General features: G+C 52.6%; 1 protein-coding gene across 4 annotated transcripts in view; it reads right to left on the minus strand.

Annotated features, from left to right (window-relative positions):
• CPNE2 (copine 2) overlaps window positions 1–19,019 on the minus strand; it is a 53,548-nt gene that overhangs the window by 25,980 nt on the left and 8,549 nt on the right. For 3 of the 4 annotated variants that reach the window (XR_009049660.1, XM_057711400.1, XM_057711399.1), the window contains exons 2-4: window positions 4,563–4,777; window positions 2,265–2,444; window positions 378–452 (exon numbers count right to left, since the gene is read on the minus strand). Coding sequence is in view for 3 of the 4 variants with exons in the window: in XM_057711400.1 (XP_057567383.1) it covers window positions 378–452; window positions 2,265–2,444; window positions 4,563–4,742 (435 nt within the window). In the remaining variant the exon portion in view is untranslated. Of the gene's footprint in view, window positions 1–377; window positions 453–2,264; window positions 2,445–4,562; window positions 4,796–19,019 lie in introns of those variants that run through there. The other variant, XM_057711398.1, reaches the window with a different exon arrangement.

Raw genomic sequence — 19,019 nt, forward strand, 5'->3', positions numbered from 1 at the left:
GCAAGCAGAGCTCCGATGGGCAAGGCGCTCCTGAAACGCCTGACTAGACCCCCAAGGGAGGACAGGCACGGGCCAGTGCCGGGAGGGGATGCAGGGAGGGCTCTGGAGGCCTCCAGGGAGGAGTAGCAGTGCCCCTGCCTGGGGAGCCGCCGTGGGGGCCCCTGGCAGTCCCTCCCACCCCGCAGCTTGGCAGCCCCAACGCATCATATGTGGAGCCAGGAGCCCGTTGCTAAGAGACCTGTTGCTAAGTTGTAAGTTGGGCCTTTTTACTCCAAACAAAGCTGGTGATTATCTGCCAGTGAAGCGGCCCATTGATGGGGGAGGGCAGTGGGCAGCATGGAGGGGGCGCCGCGGAGAGCCGGGAGTGGGGCTGGTACCGTAATCAAGCCCTTCCCCGCAGGCTTGTCATTCATCAGCAGCAGAGGCCGGGTGATCTTCTTGCTGGAGACGATCTGGAGGGAGAGAGGAGAGAGAGGCGCTCACTGAGGGCTGAGAGAAGACCTAGGGAGGAAAAATCCTCAACAGGCACTGCTCAAAGCGCGATGCTCCATGCCCGGCGCTGGCTAAACCTCCCGCTGCGTGATCCCCGCCATGGGAGGCAGACAGCAACCACTGCTAACCCCGCTGGGCAGCTGAGGAGACTGAGGCCCGGAGAGGTCAAGACACTTGCCCAAGGTCCCACAGCTGGGATGGAATCCCAGCAGTCGATTCCACAGACCTGGATGCCCCCAGGAAAAGGCTCTTGCAAGGCTCACATTCTGGAGCCCGCTGAAGGGAGGTCTGCCCCCTAACTGCCTCCCTCAGAGTCATCCAGAGACCCCACCTCTCTCGGGGTGTGATCCCTGACGGAGAGGATCAAACCCTGACTCCTGTGTATTTTCACTGGTTTGAATAGTGAATACATTCACACAGCGTTCAAGGATCAATACAATATAGAGAGGATGAGTGGAACACGTTGTAAAGTCTCCCTCCCACCCGTCTCTGTACACCCCACTCCCGCACCCTCCATGTGCCACAACCGTTCTCTGTTTCTTAGGGGAAATGCCTGTGCTTCTTTGTGCCGATGTGAGCATGTTCCTAGGGTCCCTGTGCTAGTTTTTCTCCCTGGGTCTGCTCTCTGCCCTTCTCCACCTTCTCTGTGCTACTGTGGACTGCATCACTCTGCTTCCCTGTCTTCTAGCTTGTGGGGGTTCAGCCAATGGGGGTGCCAGCAGGAGCTAGGAGAGCAGGAGGGGAGAAGGGCTGGGCTGAGCCTTGGTGGAAGCTTTGTTGTTCATCGTTGGCCTCAGCTGCAGACCAGAGGCCTCTCCACGGTGGCCACAGCTCTCCCGGGACCCTGGCAACATCACTTCCTGCCCTGCCCCTCCCTCCAGGCCAGGGGTGGCCGGGCTTCCGGCTGGTGTCAGGCCCCGTGTAAGTTTCCCCACCCCTTGTCAGTTCTTGCCCCTGCCCACTAGTCCTTAAGCTCTCTCCTCCATTACCCTTTGAGGGTGTAGACACATGGTTGGGGACCCTGAGGGACTCACCTCACTTCTTAAGCAACTGCTGGGCCCTTGTTTTTTTCACTGAATATCCTCAAAGGCCCAGGGCATTTCAGTCTCCACTAGAACCTCTCAAAGCCTTTTCCACTTTAGTCACCCACCATCTTTATAGGCTGGGCAGAGGGGTCACCACTATCCCCAAATAAAATATGGGGAAACTGAGGCTCAGAAGGGTGTGGGGCTTGCCCTAGGGCACATAGCCATTAACAATGATCAGAACTTGTGTCAGGAGCTCTTAGCCCTGCAACCTCCATAAGCTCACTAACAAGTGACGCTGGAGGGGGAAGTGTGGCCCAGAGAGGGAAAGGAAGTTGCCCAAGGTCACACAGTGAGCCAGCCACGAAGTGGGACTATCATGGGTGTCCTGGTTGCTGGTCCGATGCTCCCACCCCAGGACGTGAAGACCACACTTGCTTATTTACTTCTATCACTCAGAAGCTCTGGCCACAGGGGGCCCCCACTCCTGTGTGACACTGTGTGCAGTGTCTTCCGATGGGAGCACTTCAGGCTGGCCCCAGCCCCATCTGGCTACTTCCCCCTTTTTGTACCTGTTGGCCCCCAAGGCTGTCTGCATTTGTGATGCCACCTCGGGAGCCAGGAGGGAAAGTGGGACCAGGGAAAGCAGGCAGCAGGAGACTTTCCAGTGGGCTGCCCCATCCTTGGGAGCCAGGTGACTTGAGGGGGACTGCACTGCCTCTGCCCCCCTGGAGGGGCCCGGCTCACCATGCCCAGGCTGCAGGAGAACTGGCCCAGGAAATCATGCTCCTCAAGCTGCATGCTGGACTTGTCCTGGTCGAACAGGGCAAACTTGAGCTTCTGCACCTCCTCAAAGTGGTAGTTGAGGACAAACTTCTTGGAGAAGGCAGGGTTGAGGTTGTTGACTGCAGTTTCTGTCCTGTCGTACTGGCAGAGGGGCAGGGAAACAGGAGTCAGAGTTGGGTAGCTGGTTCAACCCTTCTTGGGCTACAGGATATCATGGTGCTTAATTGCTGAACACCCATCTCTGTGCCAGGCACTCATGGCCAGTTCCCTGGGTGGCTGAAGCACTCATTACTCCCAGCTCATGGATGAGGACACTGAAGCACAGAGAGGTTAAGTGACTCACCCAAGGTTGAACAGCTACAGAGGGAAGGGCCAAGATTTGAACCCAGTCCTGACTGAAGCATTCACACTTTTAACACAATGGCCCTAGCTCCACACCCAGGTTCCAGGCTAAGAGCTTGGACCCTGTCCCTACCTAGGTTAAGTGACAGAGGGAGTCCCTTTTCCCATCTGGACCTCAGTTTCCAATTCTGTAAAAGGAAAGGATTGACTGTCTGTGGCTTTCATACTTTTTATTTGGGGAGAACCCTTTCTTCAAACCACATTTTACATGGAAGCTGAGAGAAGAAACAGAGGAGGAGGGGTACTTAGGAGGAGGTGAGGTCAGGGGCTCCCCATCTCCCCGGAGGCAGGTGTGTTTACCTTCGTCAACCCTGGAATGTCAAAACTGGGAACTGGGCGGCCCTACACCCCTCCTACTGTGGAAACCGAGGCCTGGGGAAGGACAGGGGCTTGCACTGTGGGTCACTGGGGGGACTGGGACAGGAACCCCACTTCCTGGCCTCTCTGCACTGAGGCCCCAAACCACAGAGTCTGGGTGACAGTCTATTTTGGGGCCTGGGCTGTGTTGATTTTTCCTCCCACCCGTTCCATTTCCGAGGGCTGGAGAACAGCAGGGACAGAAGAGGTCTTGGCCCTGGGCTATTTTTAGCCAGGGTGTCTGGCCTGGGTGGGAGAGTGATTGTGTGTGTGTGTGGAGGGGGTGGGGTGGGGTGTGCCATGAGTGGGGGTGGGTGCAGTGGGGGAGGACATCACTCCCTGAGGGGCGGGGCCTTCTGGAGACCTGGCAGAGGGGACTCTGGACATGCTGGCCTCAGACCTGGGGCTTCCCCCAGCAGTCCTCCGCTGACTGCGTGCCCACCTCCCACTGCTGGCTGTGCCACCAATGTGCTGTGAGACAAGTAAGCCCCTCCCCTCTCTGGTTCCCCTCTGTAAAATGGGTCAAAAATCCCAGCCCATTTCCTTGGTGTCATAAGAAGGAGCCAACATCTGTGGAAACTCTTTGTAAACCACAGTATGTTCTGTGGGATGCCCACCGTGGCCTCATTAAATAACTATGGAAAATAGAAACACAGTTTGGAAAATTTACATGCATGTAAAACTATCTGGAAGGCTGGATACCAAACTGTTAACAGCTGGTTCTCCCTGACAGGCAGGTTCCCAACCATTTCAGTTTTCTTCTCTAGGTCTACCTGGATTTTCTAAATTTACTACAATGAATATAGATCCCTTTTGGAATAGGAAACAAGCCATTTTTTAACCCTGAAAGTCTTAACAGTTTGGATTTCTCAATATCCTTCCTTAAGCTGCATCTTTCCCCAGCCTTCAGGCCAAAGTCCTCCAGCTCAGAAATCCCCACCATCAACATCCCCAGCTCTGGGACTCTCCAAGGTAGTCAAGGAAAAAAAAAATCCTCATTTCACAGATGAGGAGACAGGCTCAGAGAGGGACAGTCACTTTCCCAAGGCCACACAGCAAGGAGTGACAGTGCTGGGTCTTGGTCCAGCTCTGGGACCAAAACCTGAGTCCCCTATTCCTCTGTTTGCTCCTTGCTGACTGTGCTCATTTACAAATAAGGGGGGAACGTTATTTTAAAAATGCAAGCAAATTATTTTGCAAAACTCTAAGGTTTTAACTATAAATTATCGTAAGTTAAAATATTATAAAACACTAAATATACAATTATATAAAGATAAATCTATGAATAATACTAAACACAAATATAATTATTTTAAGTAATATTATAAACATTTTTGAATAAAATTTAATTTTCAGAATAACAATTTGCTAAGCAATCCCTGGCCCAGACTGCACGTACATCCAAGGGCCTGACTCCAGGTCCCTGGGATCCAGTGGGAGCCCCTCCCCAGTGACTGAGCCACCCTCCACCCACGGCAGCCGCACACAGAGGGGCCTCACCTCCATCCACCTGCCATCGTGCTCTGTGAAGAGGACACAGAAGGGGTCGGACTTGGAGGTGACGTCCCGGTCTAGCAGGTTCTGGCCACTCACCGACAGCTCCACCTTGCACACGCAGTACTGGGAGCCCACGAGGGCTGCCCCTGATGCGGGGGCACCCCCACCCAGTAGGTAGGCCATGGGGGCTGGCAGTGGCGGCAGCAGTTCCTCGCAGTCTAGGGGGACAACAGTGGGGGTCAGAGAGGGGACAGACATCTGCTAACCCCATTCCACGCTGGGGAGGTGTCACCACCTGACCCTCAAGGTGTGGGGAGAGGGACGTCCCTGGTGGCGCAGTGGTTAGGAATCCGCCTGCCAATGCAGGGCTCACAGGTTTGATCCCTGCTCTAGGAAGATCCCCCATGCCACGGAGCAACTAAGCCCGTGCACCACAACTACTGAGCCTGCATTCTAGAGCCCGCGAGCCACAACTATTGGGCCCACATGCCACAGCTACTGAAGCCTGTGTGCCTAGAGCCCATGCTCCGCAACAAGAGAAGCCACCGCACTGAGAAGCCCGCGCACCACAATGAAGAGTAGCCCCAGCTTGCCCCAACTAGAGAAATCCCGCGCACAGCAATAAAGATCCAACACAGCCAAAAAATAACAGATAAAGTTCTCTTTAAAAAAAAAAAGATGTGGGTAGAGATGGAAGAAGAGGAGTGTGGTTGGGGTGGGGTGGGGATAACATGGGCAAAAGCTTGTAGAAAGAATGCAGGAAATGCATGAAAAAGGAGTCTCTGGTAGGTGTGTGTTTGTCTCTGAAGCTACTTTCTGCTTTGGTCCATCTTTACCTGTGAGATACACACAGGTCCAACTTGCCCCTGTCAGACGAACAACAAATCACAGCGGACACAGGCATCCCATTCATTTTGCCAGGAAAACCTGGGCTTCTCCTGAGCAACTGACATATCGGCGGCATCTTGTGGCTACAGTGGAGCTTGTAATTGCTCAGGTTTCCCTCACTGCTTTGGCCACTAGGAAGCTACCTTCTGGTCACTTATCCAAAATGTGACTGTGTTCTTTATCTGTCTTGTTCATCTTGTATCACCAGCCTAAGCACAGTGACTGGTGCACAGGAGGTACTCAGTATATATTTGTTGGATAAAAAAAAAAGATAAGGGGCTTCCTAGGTGGCGCAGTGGTTAAGAATCCGCCTGCCAATGCAGAGGTCACGGGTTCAATCCCAGCTCCAGGAAGATCCCACATGCCGCGGAGCAATTAAGCCCGTGTGCCAAAAACAAAACAAAACAAAACAAACAAACAAAAAAAAGATAAGCGTATAAATCAGTGAATGGACAAACCCTGCCTATCACTCAGATTTGCCTGAGTCGGTCCTTATCCTCAACATTGAATTCACCCTTTCACTTGTACATGACTTCCCAAAATTCCAGGCACTGGGCCTTCTATATTCCCTCCACTGTTAAGGCTAATTAATATTTGCTTATTTGGGGACTTCCCTGGTGGTCCAGTGCTTCAGAAGCCACCCTCCAATGCAGGGGATGTGGGTTCAATCCCTGGTCAGGGAACTAAGATCCCACATGCCACAGGGCAACTAAGCCCACACATGGCAACTACTGAGCCTGCGCACCACAACTAGAGAGAAGCCTGGGTGCTGCAACAAAGAGCCCACGTGCCGCAACAAAAGATCCTGCGTGCCGCAACTAAGACGCAACACAGCCAAATTAAAAAAAAAATTTGTTTATTTTAGGCAGTTTTGTTTTCCTCCAAGTGTGGAGGAACGCATCTTAAGGGGTGGAGGGGAGCTCTGGGTCCTTCCCCATAATGTGCCCCTTACAAGCCCACTGGCTCCCTGTGCCTCAGTTTCCTCATGTGCTCTCCAGACATCATGACATACTCCTACAAGGTGTGGTCAGATCTTATTTCCACTGGCACATCTGAAGTTAACCCAGACCTGCCTCCCGGCATCAGCCACCTGGCAAGATGTCCATTTTGGACACCCATACCCCCTGTTCTCCTTGCTGGGTCGAGGCTTTGCTCACCCTCCCCCACTTGGCATGGCCACCCAGCTGCACGCCGTGAGAGGGAATGCAGCTCTCCAGCCCCTCTGATGGAAACTAATTTTTACATGACAAGAATAAATCCTGCAGGCAAATCGCAGTGCTCTCCTGATGCTCTGGGCTCGTGTGATTATAATGAGGTTCTAGGGACAGATAGTGGCAGGGAGGGGGCTGAGCACTGGCTTCGTCACTGTCCAGATCCTCTCCCTGCCAGGCGTGCCCAGGGCACTGTGTCTGGAACAGAAGAAGGGCCTCTGGCTGCAGGCCCCACACTCGCCCAGGCCTCCTGCAGACTGGGGCTCCGTGTGCCCAGCGAGAGGCTGGCGTGCAGGGAGCGGGCTGGGGTCAGAGGGAGGGGGAGCGGGCCCAGCACGGCCACTGTGGCTTGGTCCCTCCCGCTTGGATGACAGCCGCCTTCCTCGCCGGCCTCCCTGCTGCCTCTTCTTAGGGTTACCGCCCTTTCTCCCCACAGGGGCTGGAGTGAGCTTTTAAAAACACAAATCAGATCATGTCACCTCTCTGCTTAAAACCCTCCAAGACTTCCATCACTCTCAGAATAAAGCCCCAGCTCCCTCTGGGAGCCTCCAGCCTGCAGGACCTGGCTGCCCTCCCCACGCTCCCAGCCAGCTGGAACGTGAGCTCCGAGAGGGCTGAGGCTGGGCAGTCTTCTTACCGCAGGATCCCAGCCCTGGCACAGTTCTTGGGACTTAGTAGACACTCAGTAAACACTCTAGAGTGAATGAACGAGCCTCAGTGTCCTCTTCTGGGAAATGAGGTGTTAGGATCTGCCCCACCAGAGAGAACAAGAATTAGTGACATCGTGCGGGTGACATGCGCAGCTTGTAGTCAGTGCTGTTAGCACAGCCAGGTAGGGTCGTGCTCCCAGAAGGACTGGCCTCCTCTCACCTCTCTCCTCCGGGGCAGTGCAGGGCCAGTTACCCACTTGACAATCAAGGGATAAGATACTAGTCAAGGAGTCGGAAACTGGCCTTTGTGGGTAAGTGTTTGGGGGCTGGACGCGTCCCCACGGAGGCTGAGAGAACACCTGTTTATGCTTACAACTACCTGGGGGGCAGCACAACAGTCACCCCCATTTTGCACGTAAGGAAACTGAGGCCCAGAGCAGAAGTCACCTGTCCAATGTGACAGTCGGGAAACAGCAGGGGCAGGGTGTGAGCCAGCTCTCCAGACTCCCAGGCCAACATATGGCCTTCTGGCCAGGGCAGGGGGGCTGCTGGGCATGGTGGGGACCCAGAACCTAGGTGGGGGCATCTGGGGAGTCAGCCAGGCCAAAGGGAGCCCGAGGCTAAGAGGACCCCAGAGCGCGCAAGGTCACCAGTTCCTCTGGGATTACCCTTCTGCACCCCTGCCTCTCCCATCATCACTAATGGGGTGGATTCCAGCTCACCACCTCCTCTCCACCTCACAGGGCCCCTTCATGACAAGCTAGAAGCCATTTGGGCCACATCCCACCCCCTCCACCATGCTGCCAAGTCAGAGACCTCTGTTTTCATCCTGAGGGGTGTCAGGTACACACACCCAGGCTCACACACGTCCTTGTGCATGTACACACTGATACACACGTACACACATGCCCGCAGACTAACAAAGGCAAGCACTCGTAGGAACACTCTGGGGCCACTTCTCCCCCGCCCTCCTCTTGGTCTGAGCCACCATCATCACTTGCCTAGGTTACTACACTGGCCTCCTGCCCCTCACTGGCTCCAGCCTGGCTGAGGGCGTGGCCAGGAGGGCCAGGTCCCAGAGGAGGGTCAGGCTGGGCACGGCTCCTCAGAGCCCACTGCAGGCCCCACCTGGATCAGCTCACAGGCCACAGAGAGAGTGAGCGATGGGTGGGCAGGGAAGGGGCACTTCTCCCCCAGCAAGGGGCAGGTCCCCCATCCCCAACTCACCCTCTGGTTGGAAGCTTCTGGATCCCCGAAACGGGGAGCACATGATGTCTGGAGTTGGGGCAGGCAGGGGTCAGAATGGGTCCCTCTGTCCCAGCCAGCAGCGGGCAGGCAGGCTGGACCCTGAGGCCTGACGCAATGGAAAAAGAAACCACAGCTTAGGCTGGGCCAGGCCCCCTCCCCTCCTACTCCAGCAAGAGGGCAGGCCGGCAAGGTGTCATTAAGGGAGGGCTGGGCCTGCCATGCGCATCTGGGCACGATGGAAACACTCTCTGAGACAGCTCCGCCCCACAGGTAATTTGAGGTTTCGGGCTGGAGAGGGGGCCTGGAGAGCCGGGGCCTGCTCATGGATGGTCCTGACTCCTGGCCCAGAGGGACACAGGCCTTCTGGGTGGCCAGAGCCCAGGGGAAGGAATTGGAAGCCGGGGATACAAAACTAGCAGTCCCTTTTACAGATGGGTTAACTGAGGCAAAGAGCGGGCAGCGCTTGGGAATTCCCATTCATTCACTCAGCAAACATTCCTTGAGCACTTTCAGGCTACCACAGTGAACAAGTTTGAGGCTTAAGCTCCCACAGGGTCCACTGGCCTGGGCTCCTAAGACATCTTACCCTTAAAGCAGAAGAACAGGATTCGGAGACTCTGGTGCTCAGCCACAGGTCTAGAATATTCCAGTTTTCGCCAGAAACCTAGGAACCCATTATCCTTGACCTCTCTCTTTCCTTCCCTCCCATGTCCTACTATAGCTGTCGGGTCCACCATGAAGATGCGTCCAGCCTCGTCCCCATCTCCCCACTTGCACCTCCCTGGCCCATGTCAGATCTCCCTGAGCGACCCCAGACCCCAGACTCTCTCTTTTCCACACCAGAGCCAGAGAAAGTCTTTAAACATACAAATCAGATGCTTCCAAAGCTCTACCTGAAAATCTCCCAGTAGCTGCCCTTTCTGGTCACAGATCTAAATTCTCCCCAGGCCAACAGGGCCTGACCTGACCCCACCTCATGCCACACTCCCTCGCTCCCTGTGCCCCAGCTGCACTGGGCTCCTGCTCTGCAACTATGCCAACCTCTCTCCTGCCTCAGGGCCTTTGCATTTGCTCTTCCCCCTGCCAGAAATGCTTTTCTTCATATGACAGGTCTTAGTTGTCAGCTTCATATCACCTCTTCAGAGGCCTTCCCTGGTCACCCAAGCTAATATAACCTCAGCCCCACACCGTTTCCTTCACAGAGCAATGCAATGTATGACCATTTTACTAATTTGTCGATTTGCCTTGTGCACTGTCTGTCTGCCCCTCTAGAATGTACTTGCCACAAGGGAGGGATCACCGTTTCCCCAGCACCTAGAGCAGCACCTACACTGCTGATGAATTCTGAATAAATATGCATAAATGTGCGCCAAATGACTGAGGAAGGGAGTCCCCTCCCCCAGGCAGGCTCTTTAATCCACAACCCCAGAGGAATCACAACCACCTCCCCACTGCACACATCACTTGAGAGATCACAAAGCCCCTTTCTCAATTCCAGGACCCTCATAACTGTTCCAAAAGGCCAGCACTAGAGAGTTCATGTCCCACTTCACACAGGGGGAAACCAAGGCCCAAGAAAGGGCAGTGGTGCGTCTAAGCCAAGGAAGGATGGCGCTGAGGCTAAGAGCGAGGGCCACCTGACTCCATCTTTCCCGCCCACCACTGGCCCCAGCAGCTCAGGACTCAGGAGCCGGGCTGTGCACCCCACCCACTGTGGGGAAGAGACACCGAGGTGGCCCCAATTCAAACATGGGCAGGGACAGAAGACTCCAAGAGAGGCAGGCACAGGGAGAGGGATGGTAGCGGGCAGAGGAGGCACTGGCTGAGGTGGAGACCCAGATGGGGAAGAGGGGGATGGGAGGGGCAGGGCAGGGCCGAGGTGCCCAGGGAGGGAGCAGCCCCCACTCCAGGGGCACGTGCAACAATGGGACGGTCTGTCAGAACTGGGGGGCATCGTGTGCCCTCTGAAAAGCATGCTGAACCTGATATCTGAAAATGAAATTCTGTTATCAGTGCCAACTGCAGGAGGTAACACTCTCCAGGCGTCGGTGGCAGTTATGAGGACAGAGGTATGGCCCTCTGGTCAGTACTGTGCTGAGGGTAAGAGCATAGACTCTGGACTCAGACTGCTGGGTTTGACTCTGGTTCTGTCATTAACCTGCTGTGTGATCTCAGGCAAGTTACTTAACCTCTCTGGTCTCTGTTCCCCTTCTATTAAAAAACAGGAACAATAATAGTGCTTTCGTCAGGTAGGGATGTGGAGGTTTAAGTGAGGTAAAGCACTTAGAATGACACTGTGCAGCGTGTGCTGTTATCAGCGATTCTTGATGGCTGGGCGCAGGGGGAGAAATGTGTGAAGTTTATGGGGGTGTGTAAAGGGGACCAGGAGTCAAAACTGGTCAAAAATATGGTTCTAGGCCCCCTCTCTCAGCTGGAAGACACGGCTCAGAGATGCCAAGGGAGACCAAGCTGGCAGATGGATGGGCCAGGAGGGGATAAGAGACCCAGATCCCACATCCACACGCCCTTCAAGGTGCTATTCTCCCGGGCCGTGGCCTCCAGGACCCTGCGGGCTCCTGGGTCTTCCTCGCGCAGCGAATCCTGCTCAGGGGGCTCTCGTCGCTGACAGCAGAGGATCCGGGGTGGCCTCGCGCTCTCTGCTCCAAGCGTGGCTCCCAGGTGGGCCTCCTCAGCATCTCCTGGGGGCTTGTTAGAAATGCAGGTTCCTGAACCCAAACAGACCCCTTCAGTCAGAGTCCCCAGAGTGGCCCTTGTGTTCTAACAAGCCCTCCTGGTGACACACACATCCCAGAGGGGTGGGTAGCTAGAGCATCCTGTTAAAATGCAGATTCCCATGCAGCAGGCCTGGGGAGGGACCCGAGCGTCTGCATTTCTAACAAGCTTCCAAGCGTTGCTGAGGCAGCCCACCTGCGACCACACTGTGGACACCAGGCTGCTCGCTGGGAGGTTGCTGCATGGCCCCCCAATGGCTGACCACACCCCAGGGATGGCTCTGGTTTAGCCCGCTCTTGGCATAATTAGGCAGATGTCATACTTGGTCCCCATACAAGCCCAGCCAGCTTCACACGCTGAGTTCCCTCGCGGTCTCGGCAGATCTCTGAGATGGCAGCCTCTGGTCTTAGATGGTGACACTCTGGTAACTGGAACCCTTCGCTAACCAGACGCCTGGTCCCTACTGGCCTTGATGGCTGCGTTTACTGAGCTTTCAGGGTCGGAATGTGCCTTGAACGCATCCAGATCTAAGTTGCCTCCTTCACCCCATTTCCCAGGTGAGAAGGTTCAGGAAGACAAATGGCACCTGCATTAGAGTTCCCCAGAGAAAACAGAACCAACAGGATATCTACATACACAAAGAGGGATTTCTTTTAAGGAACTGGCTTGTGCGCTCGTTGGGGCAGACAAGTCTGAAATCTGCAGGACAAGATGGGAAGGCTGGAAATTTGGGTTAGGGTTGATATTGCAGTCTTGAGTCCGAAATCCACAGGGCAGGCCAGGCAGGCTGGGAACTAGGCAAGGTTTCTTTGTTGCAGTCTTGAGGCTGAATTCCTTCTTCCAGGAGAAACCTTAGTCTTTGATTTCAAGGCTTTTGATTGATTGGCTGTAGCCCACCCACATAATGGTCTACTGATTTAAATGTTAATCACATCTAAAAAATACCTACACAGCAACATCAGACTGGTGTTTAACTGAACATAGCCTAGTCAAGTTGACACACAAGATTAACCATCATAGGGACTTCCCTGGTGGCACAGTGGTTAAGACTCCGCATTCCCAGTGCAGGGGACCTGGATTCAATCCCTGGTCAGGGAAGTACATCCCACGTGCATGCCAAAACTACGAGTTTGCATGCCACAACTAAGGAGCCCACGTACCGCAACTAAGGAGCCTGCCTGCCTGCCACAAGAGCCAGTGCAACCAAATAAATAAGTAAATAAATAAACATTTTGGGGGGGGGAGATTAACTATCATAGCAACCTACAGGTCCTAGGAGACCTGCCATGGGGCAGGAAAACAGGGCACTGAGGCTGGAGTTCTCGGCTAGCCCTTCCTAATCGTGGCAGCTAGTAGAGCCCGCTCTACCCTGTCAGCTGGCAGGGAAGAGAGGGGGTGGTGTGGGTGTGCTGACGGAGACATGATATAGAATAAGAGTAATAATAACGCCTGACCCAGGCCCTGCGCCCACCGTGTTATGGACTTCAACTTCTATAGCTTTACAACATCCTTGAGTGAGGAGTTATCACCACTCCCATTCTCTAGAAGAGCAAACTGAGGCTTGGAAGGATTTGGATTCCAGAGCCTCTGCTCATACGACTCTTGACACGTCATTTGGTCTTTCTGAGTCTTGGTTTAGTTTTCTTATCCAAATGGAAATTACAAAATGCCTGACACACTGTAGGTGCTAGCTCAAGATGAGAAAATCCTCTCCGGGACTCCCTGCTCTTCTCAGGACAACGTCCAAACACCCTCATAGCCTCCCCCCGCCCCCCCTCCCCCCCCTGCCTCGACACATTTCTGGCTCCAGCTCTGCTGTTCACTACACAGAGTTCCAACAATACTTTTTCATGCCTCTGTAATTTTGCACATGCTGTTCCACTGCCTGGAATGCCCTTCCCTCTTCTTCACTTAGCTCTGTCATTCTTCAAACTTAGCTCAGCACAACCAAATGAAATCACTACCACTCTGCCCTCCTACCCCCACTTCCAGGATAAAATTTAAAAAGTTGGCAATACCAAGTGTTGGTGAGGATGTGGAACAACTGGAACTCTCACATGTTACCAAGGGGAGTGTAGATTGGTACAGCTGCTTTGGAGAAATGTTTGGCAGCATCTACAAAGCTAAGTAAACACATCCCTTATGATGACACAGCAGTGCCCAGCAGAAGCACGCAATGTGTTCACCAAAAGTCACACCCGAGAACTTTTAGAGCAGCACTGTTCGTCATAGCTGCAGGTCAGGAGTCCCCCAAGTGCCTATCATCAGGAAAAGGGATAAAGGAATGGTGAACGTGCACGCAATGGACTACACTGCCGTGAGCACGAAGGACGCACAAGGACAGCACCGATATGTACAGGTCTTATGAACATATTGAGCGGAGGAAGCCAGACACAAGGAGCATGTCATCCTGTATGATCTCATTTATATGAAATGAAACACAGGCAAAACAAATCTATGCTGTTGGAGGAGGGGTTACAAGATAGTGGGGGAGGGTGTGAGTAACCGGAAGAGGCTACCGGGGGCTTTGGGGATGGTCATGTTTGTCTCTCAGTCTGGGGGCTGCTAGCAGGGATATTTTTGGTTTGTGAACAGTCATTGAGTTGTACACACAGGAAGTCTGCTCTATTTTGTATATTATACTTCAACAAAATGTTAAAAAGAAAAAAAAAAAACACAACTTGGTGACTGCTCTACAAAGTGCCCCCAGAGCCCCTGGCCCTGGAGGGGGAAGCACTTCCATTGTCACCATATTGTAACCACCGGCTTAGGAAATGTCATCCTCACTTGAGCTAAAAGATGGGGCCAGATCTTACTTTCATCTCTGCTGTTCCCCGGTGCAGAGACATAGAATGGGAGCTCAACAAACGTTTGCTGAAAGTAAGGAAGAGTGAGGGTGAAGGGAAGACGATCCGTGGCATCTTGGGACTGTGGAAGCCTGGGACTACGGATTCACAGAATCCCAGGATTCAGGAATTCTGGGATTTCAGAAATCAGGACTTCTCTGAATCTCTGAGCTGAAAGGCTTTAGAGTTTATCTGGTCCCATCTTCCAGCCATAGCCCCACCACCACAATGTCCTACAGCCCTGGTTCTCTGAAGGGGGGCGGGGGAGAGAGGTCCAGCCCCAAGCTGCTCACACTCCCTGGGGCCCTCCCTGCACACCCACTGCTGCACTGGCTCCTGCCAGGTGGTATGCAGCCCCCAGAGAGCCCCCCTTGCTCTCCTCAAGGGGAGGGGGGAGGGGACAGCATCTTGACACACATCACTTCTCCACCTTAGCTAAGGCTGCTGAGCTCTGAAGACACTGCACTCCCAACAGCCATCCAGGCCATTATGGGGATAAATATAGATGCAGACAGCACGGGGAGGAGGCTGCTGCAGGGGTCAGACCTGATGCCCGCCCCCGACTCCCCCGAGGCCCCCAGCTTTGGCCAGACCACACCCAGAGGGAGGCTATTCTCTGTGGCCCCCACCAAATCACCAAAGTCTGGACTCCGGGGAAGGGGGCCTCCTCCAGGATCCCCAGGACCATGGTTCAGCGGAGCCTTGTTCCGAAGGGCTTGATCCCGGGGTCTCCCCAGCCTACCACCCCAGGGGCCGGCCCAGCAGGCTGAGAGGCAGCGTCCACCCTGACCCCCAAGGAGTCCAGGCACTGGGTTCTGCCCGCTTCTGCTACCCCCTCCCTCTAGATCTCAGCTCCTTCATCGGCAAAGTGGGGCTGGTGATGCCCTGCCCTCTCGCCTCCCAGCAAGTGCTACAGGGCACGGGCGTGGATGGACTCTGGGATGCAGAAAGTACTTTGGGGACCTCAGGGTGGGTCTGGCCAGGCTCAGAGTGGGGGGACTAAGCTAATGGAGGGTGCAGGGCATGGTGACAATGACCAGGGGCCAAAGGCATTCCAACCTAGCTTCATTCAAAGGGGACTGTGGGGCAGCCTCCGGGACTGGGGTCCTACCCTCTGGCACCCACAGCCACCCAGGGGCCTAGCATGGGAAGACTAGGAGACAGGGGCTCCCAGCTCTCTCCGTGGACTCCCCACAAGTCCCTCAGTTTCCCTGCCTGTCAGGGTTCAGGCTCCTTCCAGGGGGAAGGATTTTTTGCTCGGCTGCTCTGGGCTTCTAGCCCCAAGCTCCTGCCCAGAATCTCCAGGCTGATTGGGCCTGCAAGTTCATCAGGGCTCACTCAGTGCCTGACTCCCCTCGTGGGCTCCTACAGTGTCCAGCCGCCCTCTGCTCACATCCCTCTGCAGAAGGAGCTCCCCACCTCTTGTCAATAGCTTTCACCCCGCCACACTGAAGAGGCACCCACCCGCCCCTTCTCATCCAGACCGTAGGGATGGGCCTCTCTGAGCCTCCGCATCCCAGGCAAGAGGCCCACAACCCAGCCCCAGGCCCTCCTTAGCAAGTCCTTCTGGTCAAGGACATCGCCATCTGCTCCTCAGCTCCCGGTCCTAGCTCCCAGGAAATCTTCACTGAGGAGATGGAAATAACAGCATTGACCAAGTGCTTCCTGTGTGCCTGGCGCTGTCCTGAGGTTTCCACCTTTCCATTTAGGCTGCTGTGCAACCCCAGCAGAAGGGCCCTATTATTACCACCCCATTTCACAGATCAGAGAACTGAGGCACAAAGAGTTTATGTAACCTGCCTATTAGAGATTGGCCTGTGTCCCCTGAAAGACGTGTTGAAATCCTAACCCCCAAGGACCTCAGAATGTGATCTTATTTGGAAACAGGGTAGCTGCAGATGTAAAGAGTTAAGATGAGGACATACTGGAGTATGGTGGGCCCTTACTCCCACATGACTGATGTCCCTATGGGAGGACAATATTAAGACACAGAGGGAAGGCAGCCATGAGAAGGAGGCAAGAGACTGGAGTGATGTCACCACAAGGCAAGGAATGCCTGCAGCTACCAGGAGCTGGAAGAGGCAAAAAGGCACTCTCCCTTAGAACCTTCAGAGGGAGCATGGCCCTGCCAACACCTTGAATTTGGACTTCGAGCAACAGAACAGTGAGGGGATACATTGCTGTAGTTTGAAGCCACCCAGTTTGTGGTGCTTCGTTACAGCAGCCCTGGGAAACGAATACACTGCCCAAGGTCACTCAGCCAGTTGGTGGCAAGCCAGAGTCTGAAATGAGACTGGGTCCACTGTGCTCTTACACAGCCCAGCATAGCCCTTGGGGATGTGACTTGGACTTGGAAAGATTGTTGGGGTCCCCAAGGAGGGAGAGGTTCGATAGCATCATCTGCTGGGAGCTGAGCATTCACTCTCCTGTGTCACGGGGAGGGGAGAGCCAGGGCACAGCAGGCAGGCCAGGTGCCCCTAGCTCCTGACAAGACACAAGAGCCACTGAAAGAGACAGAGAACTGTGTGGTGGAGAGAACAGGCTCTTGTAATACACTGAGCATGTTCCCACCTCAGGGTCTTTGCATGTGCTGCTTCTTCTGCCTGGGCACGCCTCCCTCCTTCATTCATTCAAAAATATCCACAGAGCACCTGCTGGGAACCAGGTAGGCTAGGATACAGCCGTGGATGTCATGGCAGAGATTAACATCTCAACCTAAATGTCACACCTCCTCCTCCAGAAGTCTCCCTGATGTGCGCCCCCGCCAACTCAATCACTTTACTCTGCTTCATTCTTCTTACGCATTTTCCACCATCTGAAGTTTTCCTGTCTCATTGTCATTTGCTTGCCTCCCTCTGTCCCCCCAACTCTATTCAGAGCTCTGTAGCTGCACCCCAGCAGAGGCTCAGCACAGTCCTTGGCACCAAGGAGCTGTTCCAAAAGCATTTGCTGAGGAGCCTGCCCAGAGAAGATGGCAGAGTAGAAGGATCTGAGCTCACCTCCTCTCACGAAAACACCAAAATCACAACTAACTGCTGAACAACCATTGACAAAAAAGGACTGGAACCTACCAAAAGATGTCCTACTTCCAAAGACAAAGAAGCCACAACAAGATGGGGACAGACACAAGAAGCAAGAGGAACCATGATCCTGCAGCCTGTGGGACTGCAAACATAGGAAGTTAGATAAAATGAGATGGCAGAGGAATACGTTCCAGATGAAGGCACAAGATAGAACCCCCAGATGAACAACTAAGTGAAGTGGAGATAGGCAATCTACCTGAAAAAGAATTCAGAGTCATGACAGTAAAGATGATCCAAGAACTCGGAAAAAGAATGGAGGAACAGACCAAGAATATATAAGAAATGTTAAACAAAGAGCTATAAAATTTAAAGAACAAACAGAGATGAACAATACGATAAATGAAATGAAAAATACACTAGCAGGAATCAATAGCAGAATAAATGAGGCAGAAGAACAGATAAGTGAGCTGGAAGACACAATGGTGGAAATCACTGCCACGGAACAGAATGAAGAGAAAAAGAATGAAAAGAAGACAGTTTCAGAGACCTCTGGGACATTAAATACACCAACATTTGTGTTATTGGGGTCCCAGAAGGAAAAGAGGGAGAGAAAGAGCTTGAGAAAATATCTGAAGAGATAATAGCTGAAAACTTCCCTAACGTGGGAAAGGAAACAGTCACCCAAGTCCAGGAAGTGCAGAGAGTACCATACAGGATAAAAGCAAGGAGGAAAACACCAAGACATATATTTATCAAATTGACAAAAATTAAAGACAAAGAGAAAATATTAAAAGCAACACGGGAAAAGCAACAAATAACATACAAAGGAATCCCCATAAGGTTATCAGCTGATTTTTCAGCAGAAACTCCACAAGCTGGAACTGAGTGGCATGATATATTTAAAGAGATAAAAGGGAAAAACCTACAACCAAGCAAGGCTCTACTCAGCAAGGCTCTTGTTCAGATTTGATGGAGAAATCAAAAGCTTTAGAGACAAGCAAAAGCTAAGAGATTTCAGCACCACCAAACCAGCTTTACAACAATGCTAGGTAGGAAAAAAAAAGCCCACAACTAGCAATAAGAAAATTACGAATGGGAAAGCTCACTGATAAATATAAACATACAGTAAAGGTAGGAAATCATCTACACACAAATATGATATCAAAACCAGCAATCATGATAAGAGAGTACAAATGGAGAATACTGGACATGCATTTGAAATTAAGAGGCCAGCAACTTAAAACAATCTTGTGTATATATATATATATATATATATATACACAGACTGCTATATCAAAACCTCATGGTAACTGCAGACCAAAATCTACAGTAGTTATACATACAAAAAAGAAAAAGAAATCCAATTACTAAAGACAGTCATCAAATCACAAGAGAAGAGAACAAGAGACAAAAAAAGACCTATAAAAACAATCCCAAAACAATTAACAAAATGGCAATAAGAACACACATATCAGCAATTGCCTTAAATGTAAATGAATTAAATGCTCCAATCAAAAGACACAGACTGGCTGAAGGGATAAAAAAACAAGACCCATATATATGCTGTTTACAAGAGACCCACTTCAGATCTAGGGACACATACAGCCCGAAAATGAGGGGATGGAGAAAGGTATCCCATGCAGATGAAAGTCAAAAGAAAGCTGGAGTAGCAATACTCATACCAGACAAAATAGCCTTCAAAATAAAGACTGTTACAAGAGACAAAGAAGGACACTATGTAATGATCATGGGATCAATCCAAGAAGAAGATATAACAATGGTAAATATATATGCATTCACACAGAAGCACCTCAATATATAAGGCAAATGCTAACAGCCATAAAAGGAGACATCAACAGTA

This window comes from Hippopotamus amphibius, chromosome 16 (genome assembly GCF_030028045.1).
Source record: "Hippopotamus amphibius kiboko isolate mHipAmp2 chromosome 16, mHipAmp2.hap2, whole genome shotgun sequence".
Classification (NCBI taxonomy): Eukaryota; Metazoa; Chordata; class Mammalia; order Artiodactyla; family Hippopotamidae; genus Hippopotamus; species Hippopotamus amphibius.